General features: G+C 38.7%; 1 protein-coding gene across 1 annotated transcript in view; it reads left to right on the forward strand.

Annotated features, from left to right (window-relative positions):
* Window positions 1-13,440, forward strand: part of tnfrsf21 (tumor necrosis factor receptor superfamily, member 21) — a 30,429-nt gene extending 16,989 nt beyond the window's left edge. Inside the window, exons 4-6 of the mRNA XM_055232237.1 lie at window positions 2,546-2,811; window positions 11,346-11,652; window positions 13,104-13,440. Coding sequence (XP_055088212.1) covers window positions 2,546-2,811; window positions 11,346-11,652; window positions 13,104-13,333 — 803 coding nt within the window. The 3' untranslated portion in view covers window positions 13,334-13,440. The remainder of the gene's footprint in view (window positions 1-2,545; window positions 2,812-11,345; window positions 11,653-13,103) is intronic.
* Window positions 13,441-13,838: the final 398 nt, after the last annotated feature.

The following is a 13,838-nucleotide window of genomic DNA, read 5'->3' on the forward strand; positions in this document are numbered from 1 at the left end:
AAACCGGTAGTAATGATATAAGATGTGTTATGAGCTGGCGACAACATATCAGCTGCTGTGTGTATGGCTTTGGGTATATAGATGCTATTAATGGTTTCCAGCAGGGGTGTCCCAGTTTGTTTTCATGACAGATAGAGTGGACAATACAGTCAATCATTCAAAAAGGTGCATTTAACATACAGAGGCAACACTGCTGTGATAACTCTCCAAACATTATGTTTAAGCTTGTGCCACAACACAATGTTTTGATGGCATTATTGATACAAGATTAGCTGTAAAAACAAAATATTGCTTATAATTATTTGGGCCAATTCAGAAGCAGCCTCAGGGCCTGATAAAAATTGGTCTGAGGCCCCGTCTGGGCCCCCGAGTCATAGGTTGGATATCCCTGCTATACAGGCTTGCTGCACAAAGAGTATACTGGCTTTGTGCAGTTATCTTCTCACACTGAAGTGCAAAGTTTTATGCATACTTTTTGGGCAGCAAAGCAACCAAAACAAAATATCGGCCTGACATAGAGATTTAAGACTGATAGCCCATATTCTAAAAAGTACAAATATCGGCCAACTGATATATCGATCAGTCTATCTCATATTTACGTCACGCTGTCATTGATTAACCTTTAGCTCTTTGGCATTATACTGTATGCTTGCATCCTCCCATGTGTGTAGTGTTCACATGTTCGCGTGCTGTGTGGCATTTGCATATACCCACGTGATCAGTGAGAACCACAACTGGACTCTGCATCCACCTAATCTGCATCAGCTCAGATTTAGACTCTTAGCATGTCGGCTACATCGACCTATAATCAGGAGTCGGCTCTTCAGGGATGATGCTGTAAGGTCGTGATCTGTTGGACAAAATAATGTACATATATTGTTAAGACTGAGGAAATGTAATGATGAGACGTGATCAAGAGATATTTTTCCATTTTATCATTTCTGGGTCATGCAGTCTTTGCTATTGTGTGGTGTATTGGCTGAAAGTAGGTTTTCCAAATATCTTTTCTTTATATCAGGCTTTAATAGTGGTTAGAATGATTTACCATAACAAAATAAAGGCACTGCAGTTTTAATCAGATTTCTCCAGTTATTATTTTCTGAATCTGTATTTAAAGGTGCAATATGTAGCTTTTGTGGTGGGGGGGAGGGCATCATCTTGAAGATGTTATTGCTTAGTATGGCATTAAAGGTGCCAAGCCTTTTTTTTTAATATGAGTTGCACTTTCAGGGGTGCTGCCTTAGCCAGGCATGGACAAACATTGCTTTCCTGTAAATTTGATTGGCGCTCTCCCATCAGCCTGCAGCCGTTTACTGTATGTGCCAATAAAACAACAGCCCTGACTAAAGTTGAGTCAGCAGTTAGAGTCAATGCCGAGTCACATTGCAGTCAGAGCAGTGGAGCATGAGTACAGGAAATAAGGCCATCACTGCATGTGATCCATATAGGATTTCAAACACATCTGGGGAAAATTGGAAAAAAAAAAATAGAGGTTAATTGAAAGTAAGTTACATTTAAAGTGAATTTCAGTAGCCTTTTAATAAAACAGTGAAAATCACACTACTGAACCACCCTACGTTGTTTACTAGTTCACTTATTCGTAATATTGTTCAGTGGTCGCATGTGTTTCAATCTGCAGACTGTCCAAGGACAACTGAAGGTCAGGGCTTCTTTCTGGAAATCTCTATATAATCTGAATGCTTTATCTGATACACTGGCCCTGTGATGGATTGAACCAATATGAGAAGTGACACGTACAGATCCTTGATAAATGCTTCATGACCATTTAGACTACAATATCATATACACTGTTATTTAGCAGCAGTAGCTCAGGTGGTAGAGGTAGCTAGTTTGATCCACTCTGTCTCTGAGTTCTTGGGCAAGACACTTAATTCAACTTGACTATGGATTTGTTTGTATCATAATGTGATGCTGGTTGCACAGGCTTTAAGGGGAGGTTAGTAGGTTATTTTTTGGAGTGAATATGTTTTGCTAACTATATTCCTAATTAATAGGTATGAAAGCCCCCACTAGGGGGGTCTATTAGGTGCCTGAATGATTATGCTATGAGTCAGTGCACAGTGCAAACTTAGTGTAGCTCAACAGACCTAGCTAATAAACAGAAACTGTAAACAATAGGTGTTTTTAGTTTCAGTGTAGTTAGCTCCTCTCTTCAAATAGATATAAGGCGGTGTGCAGCATTGATTTGAATAGAATTTAAGAAGCAGCTTTAATGAGCAGTGAAATGTATTCACTCCTACAACTTTTTTTTTTTTTTTTTTTTTTTTTTTTTAGTTTTACTAACTACTAAAAAAAAAAAAAAAACCAAAAAACTCTTTTGACCAGTTGACAGAATTCAACATTCTTGTGCTATGGATCCCACCTTGCCAACTGGAATTACACAGATATAGGTGCACACAACAAACTACTATGTCCAACTTAGCATTTTTAAAATTGGGTTTCAGAGTTAGCGCTTAAAATTTTGTTTGTAAAAGTATTAAATTATTACACAGAATTGTAACTCCTCTCCCCCTCTGCTCCTCAGGAGTGGACATCCTGGAGCTGGTGGCGGCTCACGTGGGCTCTCAGTGGATCGACTTGTACCAGGTGTTGGCTAATGCTACGGAACGTGAGGTGGCTGCCTTTTCAAATGGGTATGTCTCTGACCCCGAGCGAGCTTACGCAGCCCTGCAGCACTGGACCATCCGAGACAGCGATGCTAACCTGGCTAAGCTAATCAACGCTCTCCACAGACACAGGCGCATAGACGTGGTGGAGAAGGTCCGCTGTGTCATGGAGGACAACCCACAGGTAACACTCACTACTTTAACAGATAACTGGACACTATACTGTACTATTACCCATACTTGAATTTGATGTCAAAAACTTTAATGGAGAACTAAGGCATGAAGTATCAGTACAAGAATAACTGAGCAGAAAAATATTGTGCTTTTCCTGCAATGTTTAACTGTATTTTATTTTATAAAACACATCTTTAAAGGGCCCATTTTACACTATTTTCTTATCTATGTCAGTGTTGTTTCCTCATCAAAAACATACTTGGACTTTTTTTTGTTTCATTCAGACATGCTTAACACACAACCAGTGCATATTTAGGGTGCATATTTAGGGTGAGTTCTTCTCTCAAACTGAAAAAACTCTGGTCCACCTTGTGATGTCATGTGGTAATACAGGAAGTGCTCCATCATGTTTCTAAACTCCATGCTCCTTCACAAGAATCATTTGGATAATTTCAGCCCTAAAATTGACAATCACTATTGAACTAAAGGTAAAAGGAGCTGTTAACTCACAAAGTGGAACAGAGCATTTAAAGCTTTGGAGATATGTGAATGAAACAAAAAAAAAATATCCAAGTATGTTTTTTTGCATTTTGCATAATATAGGACCTTCAAAATAGCTTAAAAACATATATTCTTACTGATACCATTGTTAACTCTCCGCAGATACTTGTGGTAGCACCTGCTTGTCTTCATGAACATCTATAACATTGAAGCCATACTGTGCAACATTCCTCAGACATTCAGAGTGATAACATCTTCATTGAAACAAGCAGGTGCCAAAAAGTTACATATGTGCACCTTTATTTTGATGATATCACCACATATATTACAATTATGTTTGGACAGGCTGAGGAGACTGAGGAGCTTCACAAGAGTAGGTTGTAGTATGGAGCTGAAACAGTATAATTACGAAGGGGGAGAGAATGTGTTTTTTAATATATAAATGATGTGAATTATTTATAGTTTTTTACATCTAGATTTTAATGGCAAAGGTAGCAAGCTAAAAGACAGGTGGTCATTGGAACAGGAGAAAGAAATCGCAGCCTTACAAGTAGGATCTATTCAAAAAGCCCATCCTCCCACACTCTATCCCAGTGTATTTCAGCGTGGCTCCTTCTTTTCCCTCTTTGGACACGTGTTGACAGGGTTTTCACAGAAGCAGCATTCAGTACACACATCACATGCTGAGATAATGGGACCCTCCTGAGCCCTGTACACTGCACTGGGACTGTACATTCAGAAAGCACATTTTGGATACAATACTCCTTTCATCACTGTCCACGTCTCGCCGGTGATGTAACATGTTTCAAATCACTCTTATGACCTCCAGTACACAGCTCAAGGTCGCCACTACATAGACTGGGTTTTGTTCTGTATCAAGATAATTACTCATTCAAGCCAAGTTTATATCTAAGTGCTGGGTTGTTTAATTAAGGTTTTCATCACATCTTAATATCAGCTAATCTTTGACTCCTGTTTTGTTGTTTTGGTACCATTCCAACTATTACAGATAAGATACGATCAGCGTGCCCTTGTTTATGTAATGGGAATTTGTAGATAGTCAATACATCTCTACCCAAAGTCAAATTTCCTTTTCGACGTGCATTAAAGAGCCTGTAGGGGATGAGAGTAGCTCAGTTGGTAGAGTGTTTGTCCACTGATCCAAAGGTTGGCAGTTTGAATCCCACTCTCGACATAAACATCATTGGTTGGCAGTGTGTTTCCAGCTCCCACAGATGGATATTGTCGTTGTGTCCTTGGATAAGACACTTAACCCACCTTGCCCCTAGTGTCTGCTTACACTGGTGGATGAATATGTGTGCGAATGGGTTGAGTGCCTTGATGATGGAAAAGCACTATACAAAAATCAGTTATCTGTTTCCCCCCATAATGTGTCTTGCCCCAGTGCAGATATATTGTATACACAGCTCTTAAGGTCTAAATAATTTTGCTGCACACTGTGTGCATCTAAATAGAAAGCATTAGCACATTAGCATGCTAGTTGTTGTTAGAGTCGTTGTTGTTAGCTTTACCATCATGGCAAAAGGGCGCTCTGATCTCTGAGAGTTGTAAAAAGTGCTTATAAACTCATTGTGGTTAATAGTTAAGATGTTCAGATTGCATAAGGTAAGTAAGGAATCAAGGACCACGATCAACCATTTAAAATGAACTAGTTCTCTTTTTCAGACGGTAAGAATCAGGTACAGTGCCTATAATGTCCATGAAATGTTGGGATGTCAAGATTATTTGGTTAATCAATTAGTCCAAAAACGTAGAGCGGATTTTCAACAGCCATAGTGCGACGTTATGATTTGGTTTGTCAGTAATTTATAGCAAATAAAGGTGATACTGGAAGAGATGGTTCAGGACCCACTCCCACTGCTGCATGTGGCTGGTGAAAACATGGTGCATCTTGGAATCTTGCAACTTCATGCAAACTTGGACTGTAAACTAATTGATGATTAATTGTGGTATAGTGTTACTCAATCCAAATCAATACATATTCCTTATTGGGAGATCTTGTGTTGCATAATAGTGACGTAGAGGTTAAAAACTGCGATGTCCTGGTGCAGAGGCCCGTCAGCTGTCTGATGGAGCTATTCTAATTTCACACCAGACTGATGGATGGTCTGTCATCTCCTCTTCTCACTTTTCACTGGAATTTACGTCACTTTGCCCTGCCTAGTTTCCTGGATAGTTTATAGTTATTTAAAGGTACATTATGTAACTTTTCTGGTGGTGGTGGTACTGTTTGGGGGTCCACCACCTGCTTGTCTCTTTATAGATGTTATTGCTTTTCCTGAAATGCATTTTGTTAAACATTTATATATAGAATTTGTTCAATTACATATGTTTTTATTACTGAAGCAACATGCATTCTTACTGTGAGTTGGGTCACCTCTCCACAGATCTGACCTCTAACTTGACCAGGTAGCGCCACCTGCCTGTCTCTGTGGAGATAGTTTAAAGGTCCTATATTACACAAAACTGACTCTTGTGAGTTTTGTTACAATGCTGTTACCCCTTCAAAAACATACCTGGAGTTGTGTTTTGTTTCACACATGAGTAATTATTAGTCTGACTGCAGTACATCTCCAAAGCTGAATGATGTCATGATGTAGTTTTCAAGTTAACAGGTACCTTTTACTTTTAGTTCAGTAGAGATTGGCAATGATCGGCTGAAATCATCCAAATGATGAAATGAAATGATGGAACTGTTTGAGAGAATAACTCAGAGTAAATATGCAGGATTTGTATTTTAAACATATGTGAATGACACAAAACGCAGCTCTATGTATGTTTGTAATGAGAAAACAAGATTATAACAGTGATCAGAAAATAGTGTAATATGGGCCCTTTAAAGTTAAATCCCATACTGTGGAATATTCTAGGTAAAACAATAACATCACCACTGAGACATGCAGGGAGCAGACTCTTTACCAGAAAAGCTGCACAGAGCACGTTCCATAGAGAGTTTGTTTTCTTTTGCAATAATAAAACATGGTGGTGGTCGTCAATTGAATTTTCTGTATTACTTTTATAAGAGTAATCATTTTCACACATGCACTACTCAGGCACTAATCTGTAAAAGGTAGTATCATGAGTGCAGGTTCAGGTTATTTGCTTTTTATCCTCTGAAGTTGGATATTAATGATAATTCGCTGTTTAAACTGTGTAAATCCCACAGAGGGCTTCTATGGAGGAGCTTCAAGAATCATGGTAAACGGTAAATACTGTAGAGCTTGAACAATCAGGTGATTAAGGAGGAGCCCTGCTGTTTCACTACAGGCCTTCTGTGTGTGGGTAATGAACACGTCATGGCTCAAGCTACAGCGAAATCTGAAGGTTGGGACTAACACAGCATATCCTTATGACGGTGATAAATTAGACACATTGTTTTAGTATTCAAAAAATGCAAAGGTGCACTGTGTTTTTGCACTTTTGCTTTGGAGAGTCTGCCACCTGCTTGTGTCCATTGAGATGTTATTGCTTTCCCTGGAATGTTCCTCTTCTTGCATTCATTCAGTTAGGTTTATTTTTGTTTATTATTTTTTCAGCTTTTACAGGTGGGATTTTTGTTGTCATTTTGTCAGATGACTTGAATTCGCTCTTCTAACTTGAATCAGTGGCACCTCCTGAGATACTTAAAAGCAGATATATTATGCTTGTGTCTGCCGTATAGTTCTAATCTATGACACCCATGGATCATTATGTTATGATTTGCACATTTTAAATCACACCATCATCATCGGTATTCATCTTTGCCTTAAACGTCATCACAGAGAAGAGCCGTGAAGTTGTCGGCACTTCCTATGGATAGATCACACCGGCGAGTAGCAGAGGTTTTTCATTTGTACAAAAATGGCTATGCGACGGTGCAGAATCCTACGCATATTACTGATTAAGAAAATAAAACTGGAGAAAGTAGTAAGTACGTCACACTGGGCGTAAACAGGAGTTGATTAGCAAAATGGCGTCTTGAAAATAAGTTATTAAAGATTGCTCAAACATGCACGAATCACTCCAAATGCAAATTCGATTGACTAAATGTTGAGAGGAAACAACTATAACATGGTTAGAAGCTCTGAAAAGTCGATTTTGTATAACAGGTCTGCTTTAAAGTTTAATGCCATGCTGTAGAGTATTATAGGCAAAGCAATAAAATCTCCATGTGGACAAGCAGGTGGTTTTATAAAATTAATCAATTGTTTTTTGTTTTTTTTTCTTTAGCAGCTTATAACCAGGGCTGAGGAATTAAATGACTTTATGTAATTTCATTTATATTATATTATTCTATTCAATTACAAAAATGTTCTAATCAAAAATAAATTTATTTCCTTCTGTGCATCTTCAATACAGACTTTTAAACAAAATAACAAATAAAATATATGAAGTATATACTTTTTTTTCATTTTGATAGTACAGAAGTCATTGTTTAAACGTCCATTATGAGCTAAATTATTGTGATAATAAGTTGGGCCATTATGAGGCAGTTCAAGTTACAACCTGACGACGGACAGCTGTAGCTCCCACAGATGAATGCTGTCATTTTGTCCTTGGGCAAGACACTTAACTCCCATCGCCCCAGTGTCTGCGTACACCGGTGAGTGGTTTCTTGAGTGCGTTTTGAGTGCCTTGAAGGTGGAAAAGCACTATATAAAAATGTGACCATGACCATTTACTAAACCAGGAGTCAGACCTAGACATATTGTAATTTTGAATTCAGGACGATGTCACATTTTAGGAGGGCATGCAGACTCAATTAAAACAATTGGCTTCTTACTTCCTCAGTCTGTACCCCATTATGTAATCACAAAACAATTATGCTACTTTGAATTATCTATTTACCAAAACTGACAATTACTCTGGCCTTTAGTGCAACCCAAGAGCACTGAATCAACCACCATCCATAATTACCATCAGTAATTTCAGCCTTACCGGGTGTACATGACTCTGGTCCCATTAGTCCACGCCGTAATAAAAGGGATCTAACCACATCCAGGATTTTTAAGGAAAAGGGTGCAGATTTCCCAGAAGCAGTTTGGATCTGTTCAAATGAAGATGCAGGAGATTATTATTGACTTTAAGAGCCTTACTAAAACCCACTAAATGCCAAAGTGGGATGAGGTGGTTTCAACTTCTCCTAGACCTATAATCACTTTGTGTTTACGAGTAATTATAGCTGTAGCATTTCTGATCTTATTAATCAAAGCAGTCTGCCCAGTTCCTTGTGGTCTTAATTTCGCAGAGGTCTTCCTGAACTAAAGACCAGACCTAGGCACTATCTTGAGTTAACAAGATGCAGTTTAAGTTCATACACTTTTATTTTTTGTGATGTTTTCAGCTTCTAAAACTGCATCCGCTACAAAGCATCTGCATGTTCCTTTCCCTTTACAAGATAACGGAACAAATGTGACGGAAGGTTATAATTTATGGTACTGTTATATGACCCAGGTTACTATAGCAACCTGTCAGAAGTAGTCAGTGACCGCAAAAATGTACTTAGCTTGAGCGAGATGTAGGGATGCTGTTGAAAAAGAAACCTTGCCTGACATAAGGTTTACCTGCGTATTGATCAAAACTATTTAGTATCTGTGTGATCCATCTGACCCAAATACGGAAAATTTTCGATTTAGAATAACAATTTGCTTCCAACATTTCAGCTAATTCACACATGCATTCTCCTTTCTGCTGTTTGCACATATAGGCCTACATCCTTTACAGTACCAACAACATAATAATTAGTCTACGAATAAAAACTTTGGCTGATTAAGATGCCATCAACTGCTTTATGGACTTAACAACAAAAACCCTATAGCGCTTGCGGCATAGTGTCTCATAGCAACAAGCTTCTGTGTGAGTTGTTTTGAGCTTCCCATATCTTCCTGTAGCGTGCCAATCATCCAACTGTAGCATGAAACACACCTATCTCAAGATGTGGAGATGGTTCCTGGAACTTCCACTGCTATGACATTTGTCCCAATGGCATTTATGTATGGGTCAAATGCAGAGAATTAATGAATTTTCCTACAGGGTTAATGACATTTATAGTTTCTCCTGACTGTCTTGCTCGTGCTATAGCGTGAAGGTGCGGATCACATGACCGCTGTGAAAGAGTGGCCAGTCACGGTCTCTAGATGGGGCGTCTGATGACTGTACTAAGTGATTGGATTATGCGGATTTATTGCATAGCGGGATATCAGGAACATAGCATTCTTAAGGGCGCAAGTGTGATTTTTTTCAAGGACTAACCACCCATCTGATCTACATAAGATAAGTTAACTTGAACTCCCTTTTTACATATATAGAAGCAGTTTACTATAGTTGTTTTTTTGTGATTTCCAGTGAGTGTAGTCTGGCTCAGATATTTGGACATATCATAGGGATACTTAAAGGGCCCGTTTTACCCTGTTTTCTGATCTATGTTATAATGTTGTCCTCATCAAAAACACACCCGGAGTTGTGTTTTGTTTCATTTACACACGTTTAATACACAAACCCTGCATATTTTAACTGAATTCTAAACAGAAAACACTCCGTTCCACCTTGTGATGTCATGTGGTAATACATTTTTAAACTCCATACACCTTCACTAGAATCATTTGGATAATTTAAGCCTTGGAATTGCTAATCTCTACTGAACTAAAGGTAAAAGGTAGCTGTTTACATGGAAATTACCACTTCATTACATCACAAGGTGGAACAGAGCATTTTGAGCTTTGGAGATGTAGACAGACTAATAATAAAGCGTGTGTGAATGAAACAAAACACAACTCCAGGTATGTTTTTGTGGAGGTAACAACATTCTAACATGGCTTGAAGGTCCTAGGACCTTTAATAGTTTTGCGAGTTTTTGCCAATGTCAGTCCATGCCCCTTTTTAGTCAGTTAATCGATGCACAAAGCAGGTCTCATCTTGTTGATCAATAATTTCTTAATCAACTTACAGACAACAGAGCCTTAACATACAATGCTATGTATAAAATTCTCCCTCATCCCTCCCCACTATGCTTTGAGTTTTTGACATCACTAAAGTCTGGACCATAAATGCATCATTGTATAGAAAGACCTGTGCCACTGTGACCTGAGCCTACGGTGGTGCTGCTCAGGAAAACACAATCCGCTCTCATGATCTCATCCTCAAACCAGTTAATACTGGTTCAGCCACAGCTTCAGTATCACCGCACAGAGACAGAAGAGGGGGGAGGAGGGAGCGCAGCCAGGGGATATGACAAACGTGTTATCAGGAACATGAATAAGGAGCCAGTGGTTTTACAGTTAATTGATAATATTCGTGACAACATCAATGCTCACTGATTGTACTTGTGTTTTGAGTTTTATTGAGACAAGAGGAGATGGGTTATTGTTGCTCCCATTATCTGTAAATGTTTCAAAATGACGGTGCATTATTTGTCAGAACTTCGAGTCATACTGGTTTGTCGAGATCAAATTATCATCATTAAGTAAGTAGCCCATTTATAAACAGGGAAGGAAGAGATGTTTTATATTGTACATACTGTACAGTGATGTGTGTCTGAATTTTATTTCATTTGTCTGTGCTGCCACCATGTGTTCATTGTAGGTACACCTTAGTTCATTACCCTATTTCTCTCAAGTACAGGTGCAGTGCTGCTACACCTAAAATTGCACTGTACATATCAGCTATGTTGTGTATGACCCAAGCAGACCGCACTCCTTACTATTGTCTTTGTGATGAAAAAATATTTACTACACATCATTTAAAACTCTTGGGTTCAACTCCAGCGTGAGGTCTTTCTGTGTGGAGTTTGCATGTTCTTTCTATGTCTGCATTCTTTGGGGTGCTCCGGTTTCTACTACCAGCCAAAAAAGACATGTACAGTATGGTTTTATTTGGGACAATGACTCCCCTAAATATAAGATGGGACTTTGTTGGTTAAATAAAGAATAGTACGTATATACTTTGACGTTTAATCTGATATATCAACGTTACAGTATATTGTTAACTAATTTTAAGGCTACTTGTGTTTAGTAAACCCTTGTTCTGTTTTATTTCTGTTCGCAGTTTGACCTGAACCAGCTGATGCCCTCAGTGAACGGCAGTCAAAGCCTCAGCCCCATCCACAGACCTCTGGAGTCTCCCAGCTTTAACAGTGTAGGGGGCAGCAGTAACAGCGTGGGAGGGTCCAGTGTGGGGGGTTCCAGTGTGGGAGGGGCCAGTGTGGGCGGGACCAGTGGAGTGGGCATGGAGGCTTCACCAATAGATCGGGCCAAGGGCTTCTTTCCCGACGAATCAGAGCCGCTGCTGCGCTGTGACTCCACCTCCAGCAAAGACTCCGGGCTCAGCAGGAACGGATCCTTCATTACCAAAGGTGAGAGTGATAACAGTATTCACAGTACTGGGTATAGAAGACATTCTAATTCAGCAGCTGGTGCGCCAATTTAGTTACAGTTAATGCACTTTTCTGTTAAATTAATGTCACTGGCACAATAAGCCTATAGAGAGATTATTATTTATTTTTAACAAGCTAAATATAAAATGTATTTTTTTTAAAAGAGCTGCAATTAATAAATAAATAAATAGCCAAATGATAAATAGTAGTTAGTTTGTTTCTATAATGAGTCACAAAAGTCATTGGACCAACCCTCTGCAGCACAGATCTTTTCATAATAACAAATAGTTCCTCAAAAAAACAAATAGTTCCAAAAAATAGTTCCTTAAAAAAACAAATAGTTCCAAAAAATACTTTTGTGGGGTCAACGATAAATATTGACCCCACAAAAGTATTTTCTGTCTATCATTTATTGAACTATAAGTCGATATAGTCATTTAAGTTACAGGCCTAGTGGTTTGTACTCTCACTCTTTTTGAATTGCATTATTATTATTTTATAATTTTTATACCATCCAAAAGCAGTCATACAGGAACAGGTTATGTGAAAATTGTGCTCAACAAATATGCCTGTTGTTGTCTGGACTTTGAGTAAAGGCAAGAAAAAATAGTGATTATAATAGCACTATTATCACTTGTCACGGCGCTCATAAGATCCAGACATGGTAAACTAATACCCTTGTTCTGAAAGACATTGCCTGATGTTTGAGAATGTCTGAGAAATGTAACAAAAGGCCAAATCAGTATATCCTTCCTTCACTACAAAGATGGTAATTTACAAAGCCATTTAAAATAGTGTCATGACTCACAAAGATGCTATTGTAGTGAACAATAATAGTGTTATTGAATGCTGAATAATCCAGACAATAAGAGTTTGCAAAACTGTGATTACAGAATACCACTCTGCCCTCCTGTGGAAAATATGGGGATGGCATATTTAGAATAAACCTCAACCTAAGCAGACCTTTATCTCATGGTAGGGGTAAATACATGGGGAAAAAAAGTTTAACTAAATAATAATAATAATAATAATAATAATAATAATAATAATAATAATAATAATAATAATAATAATAATAATAATAATAATAATAAACGTTCTTAATTAAGTAACTTTTCATTCACTCACCCACATGCATTGTGTGCTTCATGTACAATCTCAGGGTGCATTCACACTTGTTGGGTCCTGGTTTTACCACAGTTTAGTCTTGATGTGACCTTGGTCAAGCCCTGTTCTAGTCCTGGTTTAGTTCCGGATTTAGTCAAAGTTTAGTTCTGACTTTGATGTTGTGTATGGCAAACGTGAACATGCCCTCAATTAGTGTGTGAGCTCAGGTGTAATCTTGAGTGAATCATGGCTATAATTACAACATAAATTGTGCGTGAATACTTATAAAGCTTGCTTACATGTGCTTGTGTTTGTGTGTATAGAAAAAAAGGACACGGTGCTGCGGCAGGTGCGCCTCGACCCCTGCGACCTTCAGCCCATTTTTGACGACATGCTGCACATCCTGAACCCAGAGGAGCTGCACACACTGGAGCAGATCCCCACAGCAGAGGATAAACTCGACCGCCTCTTTGAGATCGCAGGGGTCAAGAGCCAGGAGGCCAGTCAGACCCTGCTGGACTCGGTCTACTGCCACCTGCCCGACCTCCTCTAAAACAGAGACCGAACTGATCCAGACCTGTTCTGGATCTTTCACCTCTTATCTAGACAGTATCCATCTAGATTTTGCTAGACTTTATCCAGACCTGTTTTAGACCTGATTCAAACCTGTTCTAGACCAGGGCCAATTCTAGACCAGACCAAATCCATAAATATTCTAGCCTTTATTCATCCTTGTTCTAGGCTGTATCGAGATCTGTTCTAGACCTGATCCAGATGTATTGTAGATCTTATTCAAACCTGTTCTAGACATCATTTAGACCTATTCTAGTCCTGAACTAGACCTGGTGAAGTCCTCTTCTATATCTGATTCAGGGCTGTTTTAGACCTAGACCAGACCTGATTTAGGCCTGTTACAGACCTGCTTTATACCAAATCCAGACCTATTCTCGACCTGGTCCAGATGTAATCAAGATACAGAGAGGCACGACAGCAATCACATTGTTTACATGGACTTTATATAATTTTACATCCCAAGTTATATTTATATTTTATTACAA

The sequence above is a fragment of the Periophthalmus magnuspinnatus genome, chromosome 24 (genome assembly GCF_009829125.3).
Source record: "Periophthalmus magnuspinnatus isolate fPerMag1 chromosome 24, fPerMag1.2.pri, whole genome shotgun sequence".
Lineage (NCBI taxonomy): Eukaryota > Metazoa > Chordata > Actinopteri > Gobiiformes > Gobiidae > Periophthalmus > Periophthalmus magnuspinnatus.